This window comes from Pan paniscus, chromosome 16, assembly GCF_029289425.2.
Source record: "Pan paniscus chromosome 16, NHGRI_mPanPan1-v2.0_pri, whole genome shotgun sequence".
Lineage (NCBI taxonomy): Eukaryota > Metazoa > Chordata > Mammalia > Primates > Hominidae > Pan > Pan paniscus.
This window is the reverse complement of record NC_073265.2, coordinates 41,007,468-41,030,890: the sequence shown is the minus strand read 5'-3', so window position 1 is coordinate 41,030,890 and position 23,423 is coordinate 41,007,468. Positions and strand designations below refer to the sequence as shown.

General features: G+C 40.1%; 1 protein-coding gene across 3 annotated transcripts in view; it reads right to left on the bottom strand.

Moving 5' to 3' along the window:
* TMOD2 (tropomodulin 2) overlaps nt 1–23,423 on the bottom strand; it is a 67,370-nt gene that overhangs the window by 22,384 nt on the left and 21,563 nt on the right. For 2 of the 3 annotated variants that reach the window (XM_034938755.3, XM_034938754.3), the window contains 4 exons: nt 22,839–22,961; nt 19,709–19,795; nt 15,557–15,687; nt 13,895–14,002 (listed from right to left, as the gene is read on the bottom strand). In XM_034938755.3, the coding sequence (XP_034794646.1) occupies nt 13,895–14,002; nt 15,557–15,687; nt 19,709–19,795; nt 22,839–22,961 (449 nt within the window). The remainder of the gene's footprint in view (nt 1–13,894; nt 14,003–15,556; nt 15,688–19,708; nt 19,796–22,838; nt 22,962–23,423) is intronic. The other variant, XM_034938756.3, reaches the window with a different exon arrangement.

The following is a 23,423-nucleotide window of genomic DNA, read 5'->3' as shown; positions in this document are numbered from 1 at the left end:
GTTCTGTACTAGGAAAAATTCTTCTGCCTTGTGATCCTGTTGATCGGTGACCTTACCCCCAACTCTGTGCTCTCTGAAACATGTGCTGTGTCCACTCAGGGTTAAATGGATTAAGGGTGGTGCAAGTTGTGCTTTGTTAAACAGATGCTTGAAGGCAGCATGCTCGTTAAGAGTCATCACCACTCCCTAATCTCAAGTACCCAGGGACACAAACACTACGGAAGGAAGACCAGAGACCTTTGTTCACTTGTTTATCTGCTGACCCTCCCTCCACTATTGTCCTATGACCCTGCCAAATCCCCCTCTGTGAGAAACACCCAAGAATGATCAATAAAATAAATAAATTTAAAAAAATAAAATAAAAAAAATAAAAAATAAAAAATAAAAATACAAAAAAAAAAAAAAAAAAGAAAACCAACATCATGAAAGAATAAAGTTGACCAAGCAGGTCAATATGCCATAGAAGAAACAGACACAAATTTAAAAATTCTAATTATGTATTATTTTCCTCCCTGCCCCACAAGAAAAAGAAAAGGAAAGAAAGAGAGAAAAAGTCGGGCGGGGGGTGGGGGGCGGCGCAGGGAGAGAGAGAAAAGAAAAACATTTTGAACATTTAAAAAAACTACATTGAAATAAAAGAAAATAATAGACATCTAGAATTACAAAATAAGCATGGCTGAAGACCAAGTTGGTGATCTAGAAGATAATACTGAGGATATTTCCAAGGATATACAGCAAAAAGATGAAGATAGAAACTATGAGAAAACCTTAAGAGATGTGGATGAAAGATGCAGAGATTCAACATTCATCTAAGAAGAGTTCCAGAAGGAGAAAGAAAGAAAGAAAGAAAACAGAAGGGAAGAAGTTATCAAATAATTAAGGAGGAAAAATAAATTTCCCAGAGATGAAGAAAGTTATGGATCTTTATCTGAAAGAAATAACTAGACACTCAGCAGAAAGAATAAAAAAAACTTTTTTTTTTTTTTTTTTTTGAGACAAAGTCTCACTTGACATGTTGCCCAGGCTGGAGTGCAGTGGCACTGTGTCGGCTCACTGTAACCTCCATCTCCTGGTGCAAGCAATTCTCCTGCCCCAGCCTCCCGAGTTGCTGGTACTACGGGCATGGGCCACCACGCCTGGCTAATTTTTTTTATATACTTGTAGTAGAGACGGGGTTTCACCATGTTGGCCAGGCTGGTCTCGAACTCCTGACCTCAGGTGATCCACTAGCCCTGGCCTCCCAAAGTGCTGGGATTACAGGCGTGAGCCACCGCACCCGGACCAAAATGACTCTTAAGTGAACAGACAAGTGAAATTTCAGAATTCCAAGAGGAAAGAGAGTACTAAAAATTTCTAGCAAGGAAAAATAAGTTACCTGCAAAGGATCAAAAATCAGGTCAGCACTAGTCACTAGATTGTAAGGCCCATGAGAATGGAGATTTATATTTATATAAGTCATATAATTGTAAATGCTGCTAATAGGTTAATTTTTGGAATCAATCTATATACAAACACAAAATATAATTACAGAAAATGTATAAAGCTCAAATGTGTGAAAATAATGGAATATCTACAGTTTGGAAGTGGAAGAGAAAGGAGGAATGGAAAATTAAGTATAGAACTATCCTCATCTTTTATAATAGAGAATAAAAAATTTTCTAAGATGATAAATGAAAAATATAAATTTCTGTATATTAGTGGTTTTCTACATTGACCACACATTAGAATGGCCTGGGAGCTTTAAAAAATTTACCCCAGATGAATTAAATCGGAATCTCTGAGGCTGTGGAATGGCCATCTGCATTTCTGAAGAGCTCTCCAGGTGAATAATGTGCAGTTAGGATTGACAACCACTTTTTTTTTCTTTTTTGGTGTAGAAACAGGTCTCTCTCTGTTGCCCAGGCTGGTCTCGAACTCCTGGCTTTAAGTGATCCTCCTGCCTCGGCCTCCCAAAGTGCTGGGATTACAGGCATGAGCCAGTAACCACTTTAATTAAAGTCATAAAGACAACAACTAGAAGAATGAAAAACAAACTGCTAATAGTGATTGCTTCTGGGGAGTAGAACAAAAAAGTTCTGAACTATTTTAATTGTTTTTACAGTGGAAAAGACAGGAAGAAGGAAGACGAGAAGTCCCAATATTGGATGAGAAGAGGGTTATTTAACCTCAGTATGACTGACACTTGGGGCCAAAGAATTCTTTGTTGTGGGAGGCTGTCCTGTGTATTGAAGGATATTTAGTAGTATCTCTGGCCTCTGAGACTCACTAGATGTCAATAGCACTCCTCCCCATCATGACAACCAGAAATATCTCCAGATGCTGCCTATTGTCCCCTGGAGGGCAAAATTGCCCTAGGTTGAGAACCACTGGACTAGAAGAATAATCCTGTATCTTGGTCAGGCAGTTGTTTGTACTGCAAAGAAAGCTCAACAATTTGGATTTACACTATCGCATACCATGTAAATTAAAGTGCATTTATTCTGTGCTAGGTCCTTAATTAAAATTAAATCTATACATTTTAATCTGATCACCAGAGAGGGATGCATCAGGACTTTCCTTTTGGACTCTCCAAGCTTTGGGATTTACTCTCATTATTAGAATAACAAAATGTCAGAGCAATTAGGCCTTTACAGAAAGTTGCAGGACCTCCTGGCGAGTTGCCAGGATCTTGCCAATTTCTTTTAAACTTGAGAAAACACTTTCTTTTGCTGAACAAAACAGGGGCGAGCCAGCCAAACACAATACTGGGCTGTAGGCCCAGGTTCACTTCAGTTCAGCAAATATTTGAGCATATTACATGTGCTGGGAATAATAACATTAGTAAAACAAAGACTAGATGTTTTAAATGTAATTGAAGTGGAGTAGAAATACATCTTTAAAGAGAAGGGTTTGCTGTCTGTACTTTATAGGATTGTATGGAAATGCAAATTTCTGCACTGGCCAAATGGTAGCCATGAGAAATGTGGCTACTGAGCCCTTGAAAACTGGCTAGTCTGATTTGAAATGTGCTGCAAACATAAAACGTACTGGATTTCAAAGATGTAGTATGAAAAAAAGAATGCAAAATACCTCATTATATTTTCAAATTACATTTTGGATATATTGGTTTAAATACAATATAGAGAGTCCCTGACTTACGATGGTTCCACTTTCCATTTTTGGAATTTACCATGATGTGAAAGTGATACTCATTCAGTATGCTCCTTGACTTATGATGAGGCTATGTTCAGATAAAGATCTTCAATTTACAATAGTTTTATCTGGACATAACCCCATTGTAAGTCAAGTAGCATCTATTTACTACTAAAATTAATTTTGTCTACTATGTATTTTTTTTTTAATGTGGCTACTAAATAATTTAAATTTATACATGGGGCTTCCATTTGTGGCTCATGTTTTATTTCTTTTTTTTTTTATACTTTAAGTTCTGGGTTACATGTGCAGAATGCGCAGTTTTGTTACATAGGTATACACGTGCCATGGTGGTTTGCTGCACCCATCAACCCATCACCTACATTAGGTATTTCTCCTAATGTTATCCCTCCTCTAGCACCCCACCCTCCACAGGCCCCGGTGTGTGATGTTCCCCTCCCTGTGTCCATGTGTTCTCATTGTTCAACTCCCACTTATCAGTGAGAACATGCGGTGTTTGGTTTTCTGATCTTGTGATGGTTTGCTGAGAATGATAGTTTCCAGCTTCACTCATGTCCCTGCAAAGGATATGAACTAATCCTTTTTTATGGCTGCATAGTATTCCATGGTATATATGTGCTACATTTTCTTTATCCAGTCTATCATTGATGGGCATTTGGCTTGGTTCCAAGTCTTTACTATTGTGAATAGTGCCGCGATAAACATATGTGTGCATGTGTCTTTATAGTAGAATGATTTATAATCCTTTGGGTATATGTCCAGTTATTAGATTGCTAGGTCAAATGGTATTTCTAGTTCTAGATCCTTCAGGAATTGCCACACTGTCTTCCACAATGGTTGAACTAATTTATACTCCCACCAACAGCGTAAAAGCGTTCCTATTTTTCCACAACCTCTCCAGCATCTGTTGTTTCCTGACTTTTTAATGATTGCCATTCTAACTGGCATGAGATGGTATCTCATTGTGGTTTTGATTTGCATTTCTCTGATGACCAGTGATGATGAGCATTTTTTCATATGTCTGTTGGCTGCATAAATGTCTTCTTTTGAGAAGTGTCTGTTCATATCCTTTGCCCATTTTTTGATGGGACTGTTTGCTTTTTTCTTGTAAATTTGTTTAAGTTCCTTGTCGATTCTGGATATTAGCCCTTTGTCAGATGGATAGATTGCAAATTTTTTTCTCTCATTCTGTAGGTTGCCTGTTCACTCTGATGATAATTTCTTTTGCTGTGCAGAACCTCTTCAGTTTAATTAGATCCCACTTGTCAATTTTGGCTTTTGTTGCGTTGCCATTGCTTTTGGTGTTTTAGACATAAAGTCTTTGCCCATGCCTATGTCCTGAATGGTATTGCCCAGGTTTTCTTCTAGGATTTTTGTGGTCCTAGGTCTTACATTTAAGTCTCTGATCCATCTTGAGTTTATTTTTGTATAAGCTGTAAGGAAAGGGTCCAGTTTCAGTTTTCTGCATATGGCTAGCCAGTTTTCCCCAGAGCATTTATTAAATAGGGAATCTTTTCCCCATTGCTTGTGTGTGTCAGGTTTGTCAAAGATCAGATGGTTGTAAATGTGTGGTGTTATTTCTGAGGCATCCGTTCTGTTCCGTTGGTCTATGTATCTGTTTTGGTACCAGTACCATGATGTTTTGGTTACTGTAGCCTTATAGTAAAGTTTGAAGTCAGGTAGCGTGATGCCTCCAGCTTTGTTCTTCTTGCCCAGGATTGTCTTGGCTATGCAGGCTCTTTTTTGGTTCCATATGAAGTTTAAAGTAGTTTTTTCCAATTCTGTGAAGAAAGTCAGCAGTAGCTGGATGGGGATAATGTTGAATCTACAAATTACTTTGGGCAGTGTGGCCATTTTCATGATATTGATTCTTCCTATCCATGAGCATGGAATGTTTTTTCATTTGTTTGTGTACTCTCTCTCTTATTTCCTTGAGCAGTGGTTTGTAGCTCTCCTTAAAGAGGTCCTTCACATCCCTTGTAAGTTCTATTCCTAGGTATTTTATTCTCTTTGTAGCAATTGTGAACGAGAGTTCACTCATGATTTGGCTCTCTGTTTGTTCTTGGTGTATAGAAATGTTTGTGATTTTTGCACATTGATTTTATATCCTGAGACTTTGCTGAAGTTGCTTATCAGCTTAAGGAGATTTTGGGCTGAGACTATGGGGTTTTCTAAATATACAATCATGTTATCTGCAAACAGAGACAACTTGACTTCCTCTATTCCTATTTGAATACCCTTTATTGCTTTCTGTTGCCTGATTGTCCTGGCCAGAACTTCCAATACTATGTTGAATAGGAGTGGTGAGAGAGGGCATCCTTGTCTTGTGCCAGTTTTCAAAGGGAATGCTTCCAGTTTTTGCCCATTCAGTATAATATTGGCTGTGGGTTTGTCATAAACAGCTCTTATTATGTTGAGATACGTTCCGTCAATACCTAGTTGATTGAGAGTTTTTAGCATGAAAGGCTGTTGAATTTTGTTGAAAGCCTTTTCTGCATCTATTGAGATAATCATGTGGTTTTTGTAGTTGGTTCTGTTTATGTGATGGATTATGTTTATTGATTTGCATATGTTGAACCACCCTTGCATCCCAGGGATGAAGGCGACTTGATCATAGTGGATAAGCTTTTTGATGTGCTGCTGGATTCGGTTTGCCAGTATTTTGTTGAGGATTTTCACATCAATGTTCATCATTACTGGCGTAAACATTCTCTCTTTTTGTTGTGTCTCTGCCAGGTTTTGGTAACAGGATGATGCTAGCCTCGTAAAATGAGTTAGGGAGAATTCCATCTTTTTCTATTGCTTGGAATAGTTTCAGAAGGAATGATACCAGCTCCTTTTTGTACCTCTGGTAGAATTCGGCTGTAAATCGGTCTGGTCCTGGACTCTTTTTGATTGGTAGGCTATTAATTATTACCTCAATTTCAGGACCTGTTATTGGTCTATTCAGAGATTCAACTTCTTCCTGGTTTAGTCTTGGGAGGGTGTATGTGTCCAGGAATTTATCCATTTTGTCTAGATTTTCTAGTTAATTTGCGTAGAGGTGTTTATAGTATTCTCTGATGATGGTTTGTATTTCTGTGGGATCAGTGGTGATATCCCCTTTATCATTTTTTATTGCGTCTATTTGATTCTTCTCTCTTTTCTTCTTTGTTAGTCTTGCTAGTGGTCTATCTATTTTGTTGATCTTTTCAAAAAACCAGCTCCTGGATTCATTGATTTTTTGAAGGGTTTTTTGTGTCTCTATCTCCTTCAGTTCTTCTCTGATCTTAGTTATTTCTTGTTTTCTGCTAGCTTTTGAATATGTTTGCTCTTGCTTCTCTAGTTCTTTTAATTGTGATGTTAGGGTGTCAATTTTAGATTTCTCCTGCTTTCTCTTGTGAGCATTTAGTGCTATAAATTTCCCTCTAAACACTGCTTTAAATGTGTCCCAGAGATTCTGGTACGCTGTGTCTTTGTTCTCATTGGTTTCAAAGGACATCTTTATTTCTGCCTTCATTTCGTTATTTACCCAGTAGTCTTTCAGGAGCAGGTTGTTCAGTTTCCATGTAGTTGTGCAGTTTTGAGTGAGTTCTTAATCCTGAGTTCTAATTTGGTTGCACTGTGGTCTGAGAGACAGTTTGTTGTGATTTCTGTTCTTTTACATTTGCTGAGGAGTGTTTTACTTCCAATTATGTGGTCAATTTTAGAATAAGTGCGATGTGGTGCTAAGAAGAATGTATATTCTGTTGATTTCGGGTGGAGAGTTCTGCAGATGTCTATTAGGTCCACTTGGTCCAGAGCTGAGTTCAAGTCCTGGATATCCGTGTTAATTTTCTGTCTCATTGATCTGTCTAATATTGACAGTGGGGTGTTAAAGTCTCCCATTATTATCGTGTGGGAGTCTAAGTCTCTTTCTAGGTCTCTAAGAACTTGCTTTATGAATCTGGGTGCTCCTGTATTGGGTGCATATATATTTAGCATAGTTAGCTCTTCTTGTTGAATTGATCCCTTTACCATTATGTAATGCCCTTCTTTGTCTCTTTTGATCTTTGTTAGTTTAAAGTCTGTTTTATCAGAGACCAGGATTGCAACCCCTGCTTTTTTTTACTTTCCATTTGCTTGGTAGATCTTCCTCCATCCCTTTATTTTGAGCCTATGTGCGTCTTTGTACGTGAGATGGGTCTCCTGGGTACAGCACACTGATGGGTCTTGACTCTTTATCCAATTTGCCAGTCTGTGTCTTTTAATTGGGGCATTTAGCCCATTTACATTTAAGGCTATTATTGTTATATGTGAATTTGATCCTGTCATTAAGATGCTAGCTGGTTATTTTGCCCATTAATTGATGTTTCTTCATAGCGTTGATGGTCTTTACAATTTGGCATGTTTTTGCAGTGGCTGGTACTGGTTGTTCCTATCCATGTTTAGTGCTTCCTTCAGGAGCTCTTGTAAGGCAGGCCTGGTGGTGACAAAATCTCTTAGCATTTGCTTGTCTGTAAAGGATTTTATTTCTCCTCCACTTAAGAAGCTTAGTTTGGCTGGATATGAAATTCTGGGTTGAAAATTCTTTTCTTTAAGAATGTTGAATATTGGCCCCCATTCTTCTGGCTTGAGAGATCCGCTGTTAGTCTGATGGACTTCCCTCTGTGGTTAACCCAACCTTTCTCTCTGGCTGCCCTTAACATTTTTTCCTTCATTTCAACCTTTGTGAATCTGACAATTATGTGTCTTGGGGTTGCTCTTCTCAAGGAGTATCTTTGTGGTGTTCTCTGTATTTCCTGAATTTGAAAATTGGCCTGCCTTGCTAGGTTACGGAAGTTCTCTTGGATAATATCCTGAAGAGTATTTTCTAACTTGGTTCCATTCTTCCTGTCACTTTCAGGTACACCAATCAAACGTAGATTTGGTCTTTTCACATAGTCCCATATTTCTTGGAGGCTTTGTTCGTTTCTTTTCACTTTTCTTTCTCTAATCTTGTCTTCTCACTTTACTCCATTAATTTGAACTTCAATCACTGATGTCCTTTCTTCCACTTGATCAAATCGGCTATTGAAGCTTGTGTATGCTTTACGAAGTTCTTGTACTGTGGTTTTCAGTTACAAAGTTCTTGTACTGTGGTTTTCAGCTCCATCAGGTTATTTAAGCTCTTCTCTACACTGATTATTCTATTTAGCCATTCGTCTAACCTTTTTTCAATGTTTTTCGCTTCCTTGCAATGGGTTAGAACACGCTCCTTTTGCTCAGAGAAGTTTGTTATTACCGACCTTCTGAAGCCTACTTCTGTCAACTCGTCAAACTCATTCTCTGTCCAGTTTTGTTCCCTTGCTGGTGAGCAATTGTGTTCCTTTGGAGAAGAGGCGTTCTGGTTTTGTGAATTTTCCGCCTTTCTGCTCTGGTTTTCTCCCCGTCTTTGTGGTTTTAGCTACCTTTGGTCTTTGATGTTGGTGACCTATGGATGGGGTTTTGGTGTGGATGTGCTTATTGTTGATGTTGATGCTATTCCGTTCTGTTAGTTTTCCTTCTAACAGACAGGCCTCTCAGCTGCACATCTGTTGGAGTTTGCTGGAGGTCCACTCCAGACCCTGTTTTCCTGGGTATCACCAGCAGAGGCTGCAGAAGAGCAAATATTGCTGTCTGATCCCTCCTCTGGAAGCTTTGTCCCAGAGGGACATCCACCTGTATGAGGTGTCTGTCGGCCCCTACTGGGAGGTGTCTCCCAGTCGGGCTACACGGGGGTCAGGGACGCACTTGCGGAGGCAGTCTGTCCGTTATCGGAGCTCGAACGCCATGCTGGGAGAAGCACTGCTCTCTTCAGAGCTGTCAGGCAGGGACGTTTAAGTCTGGAGAAGCTGTCTGCTGCCTTTTGTTCAGATATGCCCTGCCCCCAGAGGTGGAATCTAGAGAGGCAGTAGGCCTTCCTGAGCTGTGGTGGGCCCCGCCCAGTTCGAGCTTCCCTGCCGCTTTGTTTACACTGTGAGCATAGAAATGCCAACTCAAGCCTCAGCAATGGCAGATGCCCCTCCCCCCGCCAAGCTCTAGCATCCCAGGTGGATCTCAGACTGCTGTGCTAGCAGTGAGCAAGGCTCTGTGGGCGTGGGACCTGCCAAGCCAGGCACAGGAGGGAATCTCCTGGTCTGCTGGTTGCGAAGACTGTGGGAAAAGCGCGGTATTTGGGCAGGAGTTTACTGCTCCTCCAGATACAGTCACTCATGGCTTCTCTTGGCTAGGAAAGGGAAATCCCCCAACCCCAACCCCTTCCCGGGTGAGGCGATGCCCTGCCCTACTTCAGCTCACCCTCCACGGGCTGCACCCACTGTCCAACCAGTCCCAGTGAGATGAACCAGGTACCTCAGTTGGAAATGCAGAAATCACCCATCTTCTGCGTCGATCTCACTGGGAGCTGTAGACTAGAGCTGTTCCTATTCGGCCATCTTGGAAGTGACCTCTCACGTTTTATTTCCAATAGACAGTCCTGTCCTAAACTCTTGATTTTTATGTGGCATCATTGTAAATAACAGTAGCATTTTAAGTATATTGGGCCCTCTCATTGGCATTCAGTGGGGACAAATTCCATTTGAATGCTCAGTTGCTATAGATGTGGTTATATGAAAGTGCTTGGGGCACAGTAAACTAAACTCAATCACAGGTGACTTACATTTGCATCCTGGCTTGGCCACATGCGGTGTAATCTTAGTTCAGCATTCAACTTCTTTGAGTCTCAGTTGCCTCATCTGTAAAATGGCTTGTGTTCACCACAAACCCCAAAATATGTTTTCTGATTGAATGCAAAACAGCCTTAAATGGGGACATGTCTAAACGGATGCCAATCGCACAGGGCTTCACTGATTCTAAAAATATATCAGAATAATAATTTATAACATGAAAGCAGAATAAGGTTTGAGGTCCACAAATGTCATCCACCAAGAAATGCCTTTTTGTCGCATGTTTGAATGCTAAAAATGGAGACTTTCTGCCAGGACTCCCAATAAAACATCACCCAGGCACAGTGACAACGAAGAAAACCTTTCCTAAAATCATCACTTCTTTCCCTTGGTTCTGCCTCTCTCTTCTCAGCTTACCCTTGAGAAGGGGGGATTCGGGGAGTGAGGAGGGGAGGAGGGTGGTGTACCACATCTTAGAATTGGAATGAAGGACGAGGGAAAAATTTCTATTAGGAGTGATGCTCTTCAGAAAACAGTAGCAAAATCATATTTTGAAAACTCTATCCATATAAATGAATATATATGTATATATATGTATATCTTCCTGTGGTCCCTCTATTTTTTATAGACTGTACTATGACTATACCAAATAAATTAAAAATGTTTAAATTAAATGTTAAATTTAAAATGTTTTATTGATAAATAATAGTTGTACATATTTTTGGGGGTATATGTAATATTTTGATACCTTTATACAATGTGTTTGCGGTGATCAAATGGGAGTAATTGGAATAGCCATCACCTCAAAGGTTTATCTTTGTGTTGGGAACATTACAGTTCTTCTCTTCTAGCTATTTTGAAATTTATAATAAATTATTGAATACAAGAACTTATTCCTTCTAACTAACCGTATTTTTGTACCTCTTAACAGACTTCTCTTTGTCCCTACTCCCTTCCCTTCCCAGGCTTTAGTAACCACCATTCTACTCTTTACCTCCATGAGAATCACTTTTTTTTTTTAGCTCCTACATGTAAGTGAGAACATGCTATATTTATTTTTTTGTGCTTGGCTTGTTTCACTTAACACAATGACCTCCAATCCCATCCATGGTGCTGAAAATGACAGGATTTCATTCTTTTTTATGGCTGAATAATATTTCAGTGTGTATATATATACCACATTTTCTTCATCCATTCATCTTTTTTTTTTTTTTTTTTTTAAGACAGAGTCTCACTCTGTTGCCCAGGCTGGAGTGAAGTGGCACGATCTCTGCTCACTGCAAGCTCCACCTCCTGGGTTCACGCCATTCTCCTGCCTCAGTCTCCCGAGTAGCTGGGACTACAGGTGCCTGCCACCACACCCGGCTAATTTTTTGTATTTTTAGTACAGACGGGGTTTCACTGTGTTAGCCAGGATGGTCTGGATCTCCTGACCTTGTGATCTGCCCGCCTTGGCCTCCCAAAGTGCTGGGATTACAGGCGTGAGCCACCACACCCGGCATCCATTCATCTGTTGATGAACATTTAGGTTGATTCCATATCTTGACTGTTGTCAACAGTGCTGCAGTAAACACGGGAGGGCAGATATCTCTTCAATATACTGGTTTCCTTTCTCTTAGATATATACCCAGCAGTGGGATTGCTGGATCACATGTAGTTCTAATTTCAGTTTTTTGAGGAACCTCCATACTGTTTCCCATAATGGCTGTACTACTCTACATTCCTACCACCAGTATACAAGTGTTCCCCTTTCTCCACACCTTTGCCAACATTAGTTACCAAATAAAGTATTCTTTAAAAAGCAAGTTACAAAAGGTCAAATTTGCCTGAAAAGTGTTACCCAAAAAATCCAGCTCCTAGCGTAGTGCTTTTCACATGATAGGCATTTAACACATAGTTGTTGCATTAAAAACAGCATCAAAGTGATTATTATATTTGGAACTTATTTAATCCAGTTAGTAAGTTATTTATTTGGTTTAGAATAGGAGTTAGATTATTTACCAGTAGTGTTGAGAGTTGATTGTGAACTAACTCCAGCCCTGCAATTTTACTCAAAATAATATATTAAACAGAAGTGACAAATCATTTATTTATCCCTTTATTCATTTACATACAAAGTATATTGTGAATATTTTTGCTTTACTGAAAAAAATCTACTAAAAGGCAGAAATAGTACAAAATCATACAGAGATAAGAATCCTTAAACTGCTCATTTCACCTTACCAATTATCTAGTTCTGCCATCTTTCTATTTTAATGATAGGTTTCAAATTCAAAACTGCTTTCAATCTACGAATTTAGATATGTAATAACTGCTGGTAAAAACATTGATTTTTGTAGCCTGGTTCCTCTTTTACATGAGTGCTTATTTCAAGTTTGCTGTGATCACCATAGAAATATTCTCTATTGCTAGAGGTTGGAGGTTATGATCATTCATTTATTTAACAAGTACTTTTGAAACATCTATTCTGTGCCAGGACCATGATAGGTAGTCATTACTTTCATGTCATCTGTTTTAAATGCTATTTTAGATCTTCCAAAAGACATGTTACTTTAAATCAAACCATCAAGTCCAGACAACTTGCGTTTTTCTAACTCGATTCAAGGGCTGAGCATTAAATGCCATAGAACAACAGGCTGATGCCCAGGCTTTTGATAAGTCACATATTTTAGCAAATGTATGACAGCCAGGCATTGTGTGTAAATCTAGCATAGCTTGATGGTTAAGCTTCCTGGCTGTAGAACCAGAAAGACTTGGTAGTGAATTCTGGCTTTGCCATTTACTGGTTGTATTACCTTGGATAGCTTACTTAACCTCTCTGAAGCTGTTTTCTCATTTGTTAAAGTTGGAACTAATAATGGTATATACCTCATAGTATTACAGTGACAAATGGATGAGATGCTGCATGGAAAGCACGAAGATCAGTGCTGGCATTTACTAATTCCTCAATAAAGTAGCTATTAATAGGAGGAGTTACTAATTGGCTATTGATAGGAAGAATAAAAATCATGATAGTGATGGTATAAGTATTTACCTGGGACAAGGGGCTTCCTTATTTGGCTAAATTATCTAAAATGCATAGGAAGAATAGAACTTTTAGTTGGCTATTTTTCTTTTATCTATCTATCTATCTATCTATCTATCTATCTATCTATCTATCTATCTATCTATCATCTCGTTCTATTGCCCAGACTGGAGTGCAGAGGTGCAATCATAGCTCACTGCAGCCTAGAACTCCTGGGCTCAAGCAATTGTCTCACCTCAGCCTCCTAAGTCGCTGGGACCAGAGGTGTACGTTACCACACCTGGCTGGCTATTTTTTTCACATTCTGGTGTCAAACACAGAATGTTTCCTGATTTTGTTGTCTAAGACATTTTAGACACATATTAATCCATTTCAAAGATTAAAATATACTTTAATTTTTCTTTTCTTTTTTTTTTTTTGAGACAGAGTCTCCCTCTGTCGCCCAGGCTACAGTGCAGTGGCATGATCTCGGCTCACTGCAACCTCTGCCTCCCGGGTTCAAGTGATTCTTCTGCCTCAGTCTCCTAAGTAGCTGGGACTACAGGCGCATGCCACCATGCCCAGCTAGTTCTTGTATTTTTAGTAGAGATGGGGTTTCACCCTATTGGCCAGGCTGGTCTCGAACTCCTGACCTCATGATCCACCCACCTCGGCCTCTCAAAGTGCTGGGATTACAGGCGTGAACTACCGCGCCCAGCTACTTCAATATTTCTATAGATGCCTAATTCCTGAAGGGCTTTAGGGTCATAATATCCAATGACTGTAGATGCGAAAGTTTTAGAAAATGTATCCTAAGCACAGAACAAACTCTAAATATTCAGTTAGTTAAATGCCAAACTTATCTTGTTTCTTTCTCTGAAAACTGTAATGCTGACAAAATTCCAGATAACTTAAAGCATCTGACAGTTCAGTTCTGAAGTTTAACTACTGCATTGTAAATATAATTTTGCTCATTAACTGTGTAGAATGTAAGTTTTCCAGATCTAAAAAATTGTTAGCTAATGAAACAAAGTAAATAGAGCCTCCAGTGAATTAAATAACTTCATGTTATATTTCTAAGAATTTTACTCACAATGGCCACAGGGTCATTGCTGCGAGTTGCGGCCAGGCTGAACTTCTTCACGTGAGTGTTGGTCTCCAGAGCCTTTGCAAATTCCCTCAGGGTTGGAATTGGAATGTTCTAAGACAGAGAAGACATGGCTAGTTGATGAACCATTGTATGGCACACTCTTGCCAAGGTAAGAACCCACAACCTTTAAATACCAGATATGTGTAGATAAATACACGATATCCCTTCTAAATGAGGGTCATTACCTAGCCTTCAGCAACCAAGCTATCCTGAGCCAACAGCACCACTTAGTGTCCAATAGGGGAATCTAAACTACCACTATGGTACCTCTGAGTGTCGTCTTTCTGTTTTCCCTAACCAAGAAAGTATACACATACTATACTTCCCTCTTTTTATTTTTCACTCTGTATTCTAGCCAGACTGACGTATTTGCCACTGTTTTGATATACCACAGTCTTTCTCTTTTTCAGACCTTTATATATGCTTTCCCCTTAGCCTGGAAATTCCTTTTGTCCTTTTCTCTTTCAAGACTCAGATGTAATATCATCTCCTTTGTTTACTGGATCTCCTAGGTAGCATTAAAATTTTTCTTTCTTGCAATTCAATGACATTTGGTGGCTCACCACATCATGTTATAATTATCTGTTTAGTGTTTTTCTCCTAGTATAATTGTTTTCAGAGTAAAGACTGAATAAATCTTATTCATCTTTGTAGTCCTTTTTCTAGATCATTTAGCACAGTAATGACCACTGGGGAAGGAGACAATGTGGGGTGCAGTTAGAAGTGGAGAAGAGTCCTGGCTGCACTACAAGCTAACTCTATGATGTTAACAACTCTTTAAGTCCAACTAATAATTAAATGAGATAATAAATTCCAAGTATTTAGTAAAGGACATGGCACATAGTAAGTACTCAATAAAAGTTGGTTATTATTAAATGCTAAGAATTGGCCCCAAAAGAATAAACAAAAGAGACTTCAGGTAATGTTTACACACACACACACACACACACACACACACACACTCTCTCTCTCTCTCCTACTCTTTCCCTTTGAGAGTGGCATGACTTATTATCAAATTGAATAAAGTGGAAGTGACAACATGTGACTTCAGAAACCAGGTCATAACAGGTATTGTGGCTTCCTGCTTTCTCATCTTTCTGTCTTGGATCACTCGCTCTGGGGAGCCACATGGTGAGAAATGGAGGCCTCTTGCCAACAGCCGCATGAATCCGCCATCTTGGAATTGGATCCTCCTGCCCCAGGCAAGCCTGGTACTGCAGCCCTGGATGACAACTTCGCTACCACCTCATTTGAGACCCTGAGCCACACTATCCAGCTAGCCACTACCAGATTCCTGACACTGAAAAATTGTGTGTGAAATAATAAATGTCTGTTGTTTGAAGCCTCTAAGTTTTGGAGTAATTTGTTACTCAGCAATAGATATAACTAATGTACTATGCTTAACTCAGGTATGGTGATTCTTTTCAAATAATTATAGAAATCACTGTTTTCCAAAACCCACTTCTTTTGAATAGGATACCTTGACTCCAACTCAGTGACTACAAAGAACTGCAAACAGGTGTGAAAACAAGCAATAGGTCATCTCTGGTAAGTTTTCTGATCTCATGATAAATTAACTGACTGATGATAATCACAATGAAATACCTTAATGTTGTTGAGGTTGACTTCTTGCAAGCTAGGATCATTGGCTTTCATCTGCTGCAGGCTTATTTCCACATTTGTGGGATTTGGTGGTTCCTCAAATACTGGCTTTACTTTTTCACCTTTGACAACATCTAAAACACAAGTTTTCATTTTAAAAAATGCAAAGTCTCTCCTATCAAAATCAGTGGCGACTTCCCAAAAATGACATTTCTTTCATATGCTGATTCCAATAACACTTTAATAGCAATGACAGTAGGTGTATTCTCAGCTAAGCAAGCATGGGAGTGGTATAGCTATGAGTCACAGCTTGGAAGGCTGGTGTTTCTCAACTGCAATGAGAATTCCCTGGGGCTAACACTGCATGGACCCAAAGTTCAGGAAACCCTGCAGCAAACTCCAACTTTCAAAATATCCATGGGCCATTATTGCTGCTCCATATGGACATCTGTCAGACTATACTAACTAGACTACAGGATCTGAGATACAAATCAGACACCACAATAAGTCTTCATTTCCCAAACTTTAATACCCCTCTGGCCTCTTGATTATACCCTACCCTCCTCTGAGTTCTATTCTGGAGCTTTAGTTTTAAGGAAGGTATGGGGAGAGAAAGGGATAAAAAAGAAGAATGGAAGAATTCTCAAAAATAGTTAACAGAGACACAAAGGATTAATATCCCAATATACACAGAGCTCCTACAAATCAATAAGGTGACCCAATTAAAAATGAACCAATAATACGCTCAGAAGAATCTGTCACTCAACCAAAAAATATAAAAAGTAACTAAGCTCCAAAATAAAGAAATTAGCAAACAAGTGTGAAACGAGGTAACATTTGGAGTTGGCAACAATGTGGAGAAAAAAGCATCTTCGTACTTCTCTATAAGTGGGAATGTGATCTGATGCAAATGTTTTGGGAGAGTAATTTGGCATTATCTATCGCAATTTAAGATGTGCATGTTCTATGACCCAGCAATTCTATATCTAGAAGTCTTACCTACAAAAATAGCACAGATACATAAAGATATATATTCAAGGGTGTTCCCTGTTCCCTGATATATTACTTGTGACAGCAAAACATGATAAACAAAATGTCCATCAATATGAAAATGGGTAAATAAAGTATAGCATCATCACGTAACAACTCATTGTCTATTCATTAAAAGAATCTATTCAGGAGCCAGGCATGGTGGCTCACACCTATAATCCCAGCACTTTGGGGGACTGAAGCAAGAGAGTTTCTTGAGGCCGGGAGTTTCAGACCAGGCTGGGCAACATAGTGAGACCCAGCCTCTACAATAAATTTTAAAAATTAGCCAGGTGTAATGGTTCATGCCTGTAGTCCTAGCTGCTCAGGGGACTGAGGTGGGAGAATCCCTTGATCCCAGGAGTTTGAGGCTGCAGTGAGCCTTGGTAGTGACATTGGATTTCAGCCTGGGCAACAGAATGAGACCCTGTCTCAAAAAAAAAAAAAAGTATCTTCATTATCTATCCATTAAAAAAGTTATCTACTCATTTTGGGAGGCCGAGGTGGGCAGATCACAAGGTCAGGAGATCGAGACCATCCTGGCTAACAGGATGAAATCCCGTCTCTACTAAAAATACAAAAAAAAATTAGCCGGGCGTGGTGGTGGGTGCCTGTAGTCCCAGCTGCTGGGGAGGCTGAGGCAGAAGAATGGCATGAACCCGGTAGGCAGAGCTTGCAGTGAGCTGAGATCGTGCCACTGCACTCCAGCCTGGGCAACAGAGCGAGACTCTGTCTCAAAAAAAAAAAAAGTTATCTACTCATTAAAAGAATGAAGGAAACCTGTAAGTACTGATAAGAGGCCACAATTAGAAGACAAGTTAATATTTGTATGTGTACGTATAAACGTCAAGAAGGTTATGCACCAGATTGTTAATAGGAAACATTGTCAGAACGTTACCCTTTGATGCTGAAGCTAAAAAGGATGAGCATTTTTTATCCATATGCATAACAAGAAAGGCCAGACTAAGCAACATAGCAAGATCCTGTCTCTACAAAATAAAAATAAAAATAATTAACTGAGTGTGGTGGCATGCACCTGTAGTCCCAGCTACTCAGAAGGCTGAGTGGAAGGATTGCTTGAGTCCAGGAGCTGGAGGCTGCAATAAGTTATGATTGCACCATTGCACTCCAGCCTGGGCAACAGAGCAAGCCTCTATCTCAAAAAATAAAAAGAATATTGCTCATTGTGTGTCTAAATTACCACTATAAATAATATTTCATATATATGCTACTGAGATTAGAAAGCATCTCCCAAGTCTCTATTAAAGTGAATAAAATAAAATTAACCTAAGAAAAGCTGTAATCCTAAAAATTAGTTGGGTGTGGTGGCACATGCCTATAGTCCCAGCTACTCAAGAGTCTGAGGCAGGAGAATCGCTTGAACCCAGGAGGTGGAGGTTGCAGTGAGCAGAGATTGTGCCACTGCACTCCAGCCTGGGTGACAGAGCAAGACTCCGTCTCAAGAAAAAAAAAAAAAAAAAAAAAAAAAGCTGTAATTTTCTATGAGTTTTCAAAGCACATGGATCACACTGTACTGAAATGATCTGGTTATTGGTTCTTCCTTACCCTGGACAGATAAATTCCCTTGGGCAGGGACCATTTTCTTTTTTTTTTTTTTTCTTTTTAAAAATTTTTTTAATTTTTAATTTTTTATTATTATTATACTTTAAGTTCTAGGGTACATGTGCACAATGTGCAGGTTAGTTACATATGTATACATGTGCCATGCTGGTGTGCTGCACCCATTAACTCGTCATTTAGCATTAGGTATATCTCCTAATGCTATCCCTCCCCCCTCCCCCCACCCTACAACAGTCCCCAGAGTGTGATGTTCCCCTTCCTGTGTCCATGTGTTCTCATTGTTCAATTCCCATCTATGAGTGAGAAGATGTGGTGTTTGGTTTTTTGTCCTTGAGACAGTTTACTGAGAATGATGATTTCCAATTTCATCCATGTCCCTACAAAGGACATGAACTCATCATTTTTTATGGCTGCATAGTATTCCATGGTGTATATGTGCCACATTTTCTTAATCCAGTCTATCATTGTTGGACATTTGGCTTGGTTCCAAGTCTTTGCTATTGTGAATAGTGCCGCAATAAACATACGTGTGCATGTGTCTTGACAGCAGCATGATTTATAGTCCTTTGGGTATATACCCAGTAATGGGATGACTGGGTCAAATGGTATTTCTAGTTCTAGATCCCTGAAGAATTGCCACACTGACTTCCACAATGGTTGAACTAGTTTACAGTCCCACCAACAGTGTAAAGGTGTTCCTATTTCTCCACATCCTCTCCAGCACCTGTTGTTTCCTTGCATCCCAGGAATGAAGCCCACTTGATCATGGTGGATAAGCTTTTTGATGTGCTGCTGGATTTGGTTTGCCAGTATTTTATTGAGGATTTTTGCATCAATGTTCATCAAGGATATTGGTCTAAAATTCTCTTTTTTGGTTGTGGGGCAGGGACCATTTTCATCTTTGTACCTAAGCCTAGAACATTCCTGACACATAGTAGGTATTTAGTGGATGACTGATGAATGAATGAATAAAAAAGTCTAATTAATTGTACACGTCTATAGGAAACGTTGACATAGAAGATAGTGGTGTGGAATGTCCTGTGCACGTAAGTCCATGCCAGCTTGTCTTTCATGCCCTCTGAGGGAAGTGGGCATTCAAATTCTAATGACAAGCATCTATTATTGAGACAAAAAGACACTCAAATAGAGAAGGGAACTTATTTAAGCTACTATAGTTGATTAAAACATCCTTAGGAACATGAAACGCTGCATTTTGTGATGACCAAGCAGTCTTATATTGGCAATTTTTTTTCATGAATATGGATTATACCATTTAATGCAGACTCATATATCAACGATTTCATCTTCTGACTAAACAGACCTACCAAGAAAGTGTTCTGGGCAACACACACTGATTTGTACTAGTTTCACTGCCAGATGGAGCTCTCATTGTCAGCTGCTCTGTTCTGGTTTGATTGCTCAAAGCCCAGTGATCCTAGCAAAATGACAGAGTGTAAAGCCTGCAAGACTCAACAGGCCTCTCTCCTACCGGCAACTCTGGAGGCTCCAAAGCTTTACAAAACCACAGATTGCACATCAACTTACTTCTGACAGGTCCTTTGCCACCTTTATTATTGGCTGTTGCTTCATCGAACTTTGGATTGTTGAGCAAATTGTGTACTCCAAGGACAGCTAAAAACAGACAGTCAACAAATGAGCATTAAGTTTGGAGAAGCACATTAGGATGTCCACATTGTTAATTTGCCCCTTGAAGAACAATTCTTTACATCATCAAGATAAGTCCCTGAGTCCTCTTTCCTTGCACAGTGTGTGGTACATGTATAGCGTTAAATACACTTACAAAAACCTCCTTTCAAGACCACCAGTAATCTTCCTGTCTTTCTACATCTCCACATGTAGAATCATTTAGGATCTGAGGAACGGTGGCCTAGTTATGGCCACAATTTACCGAAAATCTGCCTAGACCTCCTAGTTAAATAGACTCAACCTTTCAGTTTTCTCATCTGTAAAATGAGAAGGTGGGACTGAGACTAAGGGTTTTTAAGGTCTAACATTATATAGATTACTGCATATATTTTTCCAGAGGCCTCTTTCAATGTCAGCCTCCTCATCTCTTAGTACCAAATATAATTGTCTCTAGAGCATGCCAGGGTGGGGAAAAAAAAGCAACATCAGCAAAGAAAAGGTCAGCTAAGCGTACTGAGATTTTCGGCTTCCTGTATTACACAGAACTTGCACCAGGAGGCAGCATAGAATGCAGGAAACAACACTGGGGAAGAATGAATGCGGGGCTGACTGAACCTGCAACTGCTATGCAGATTTCCCTTTGCTAATGAAATTCCAGGTGATATTGGCCACCTGAAGAAGGATCCCAGAAGGGATAATAATCTGTTGACAGGTGGCAGAGGAGTGCTTCTGAGATGCTTATCAGCTCTACTGTAAGCTACATATTGAAGGAGGGAGGCAGCTGGCACAGCACAAGGAAGGGCAAATGGTCAGAGCTAGCAAGGACCCGGTGAAGAGGGGGACTTGGGAGCAGTCAAGAATCCTGACTCTGACCACGTTAAACTGTGTGACTTGGGAAGTTGTTAAATGCCCGAGTCTCCGTTTCCTCATCTGTAAAACAGGGATAATAATTATACTTTATTACCAAGATTAAATGACTTTCTATGTGTCAGGCACTATTCTAAGTGCTTTACAAATTCTTGTTAAATAAATAAGAATTTGTCACTGTGGGCCGGGTGCAATGGCTCATGCCTGTAATTTCAGCACTTTGGGAGGCAGAGGTGGGCAGATCACGAGGTCAAGAAATCGAGACCATCCTGGCCAACATGGCGAAGCCCCGTCTCTACAAAAAATAGAAAAATTAGCTGGGCGTGGTGTAATCCCAGCTACTTGGGAGGCTGAGGCAGATTGCGCCACTGTACTCCAGCCTGGGTGACAGAATGAGACTCCGTCTCAAAAAAAAAAAAGAAAAAAAAAAAAGAATTTGTCACTGTGTCTCTGAGAAGGGGACAGGAGAAGGAGAAGGTGTCCCATTTGATAAACACTGAGGCCATACAACAAACATATCTTCTTGCTCTGGCCCTATGCTCACCAAGTAACTTCTAATTATAATTTGGCTCCCATTGCCAGGTTTTCATTTTTGTCTGTTATCAGTGAAATGGGCTAATGGATCAGTTCCCACCACTTTGCTCCAATCTGACTGCTTCTATATATACTGATAAGATCAAATTTCCAGTCCAGAGCTCCCACAGTTTAGGGCTGGGAACTACACTCTGGATGGTGACCACACTGACACCCAGCCAGTGTAAGAGGCACTGTTTTGCAGGTCAACTACCACTCCCTTGAAGAACTTTCTGTCTGCTCTCTATCTGCCACAATAACATGGGCAATATGCCGACACTCTTTCTTATCTAAAACTCAATGGCTGCCAGCCCATCTGCCCATGGGGCTGCTTTCAATCTTCCAGAAGGGCCCACCCTAAAGATGCTGCCAACAACCCCAGCCAGGCTTCCTTCTGAGTTCCTAGGGAACACAGGACGAGGGAGGGAAGCTGAGTAAGGATGAACGAGGACAGTTTTCTATTTGGATTCTCTCTCTGGTTTTACTGTATGAATTTCAGGATCTAGTATCTTCCAAATAATTGGTGTTTTTCTCTTTTTCCTTTCTCAAGGCATTACCTGGGAATTCAAGTTCAGCCCCGCATTCTCCCTCTGGGCAATTCTGGTAGAGACCATGAGGCAACCCCTGGGAGGAGCAGTAGCCATAACAGGATCCCTCCACAGCAACCCCAGGGCTAAGACCAGTGGGTGCAAAACACCTTCTTTACCAGGTGACGCCAGCGTCTCAACTCCTGCAGTGGTCAATATGGTCAATATTAAGTTCACAAACATGGGAACTTCCTGACATCATCACAGAAGGAATGAAAATGCAATTGAGGTGGCTGGTACATTTTAGAATAAGGCTGGTTCTCCTGGGAGGAAAGAGGTGATTATTCTATGTCTTCCAATGGAATAAAAATTCTTGCTAAAGCTGTGGACTGGTTTTTAAAGCACCTCTATCCTGTGGTCATCTAATAATCCTGTGTATGTAGAAGGAAGATCTAATGTATAAATCTACTGGTAGATGCAGAAAATCTTTCTTGAAGGCTGTATAAGACATGGGAGTGGGCCTAGGTAATTCAGGTCGAGAGACTTACTTTTCATTACACATTCTTTTGTACTCTTTGACCTTTTTCTAGCTGCATTTTAAATAATACTAATTATTATCATGTTGCTATTGTTAAGACTAGAAGGCTAATGGACTTCTTAGTGTTTTCTGAATCAAAACGGAACAATGACTGTGGGAAGAACAAGAACTTTATAGAAATGTTGTGATGATAAAATGCCAAATGTGAAAGCTCCTTAGAAAGCAAAAGAGCTGTTGTTTTATTCTTTAAATTCTCAACACTCCTTCATACTTGTTTGCTTTAATTTCTCACAGTAACTCTTGAGTTTTGTGAGATGGGTATTATTTGCTGCTGAAATAGAGCAAAATAACATTTGCGCAGAGAGGTTAAGTCACCTGCATCAAGACTTACAGCTCCATAATGCCTTGTGTCAACCTGCCATTCTCCTACCTAAGAGAAGCTCAAAGCCTGCTGCCATGGGTGCCAGTGCATGCTCGGAGGTCATAGAGCCAGACAGGAAAGTTCCCAGAGTTCAGGACTAACCTGCAAGATCATAGAGTTCGGTGTCAGAGGCACTGGCCAAAGCTTCTTCCAGTTCTGGGTCAAGGGTCACTTTTTCTTCTTTATGAGTTTCTATAGGCTTTTCTTTAGGGATAAAGACTCTCCCTTTAAATCAGAAGAAAAACAAAAATATTGAGTACTACTGCCTTATTGGTAGGGTAAGTAGACTGAGCAGAGAATGCAGTTCTGGCCATTGAGACCCATATAATTAAGCCAGTTCATATCCAACTGAGATTCCTGGATTGCCAGGATGGTACCAACATCAATAAGTCACTGTCAGAGGGAAGGAACACTGGAGGAGGAATCCTGCATTCTGCCACACAGAGATCTGAGACTACAGGCCTTAAACACAGAGGGAAATGGTGGCTTCTACCCCTCTCCTATTGGCAGTACTGCCCTTGGGTCTGGGCAGGAGAGGCCCTGCCCTGAGTCGTGCACTTTAGAGAACCCCATACTAGTCTTCCTGTGGCTGTACCTCTCCCCTCCAGGGGAGGAACCATGAGGCCAAAGGGATATGCCCATCCAGCATATAGGCCACTTTCTAGACCACACTTCAGGTACCTAGGA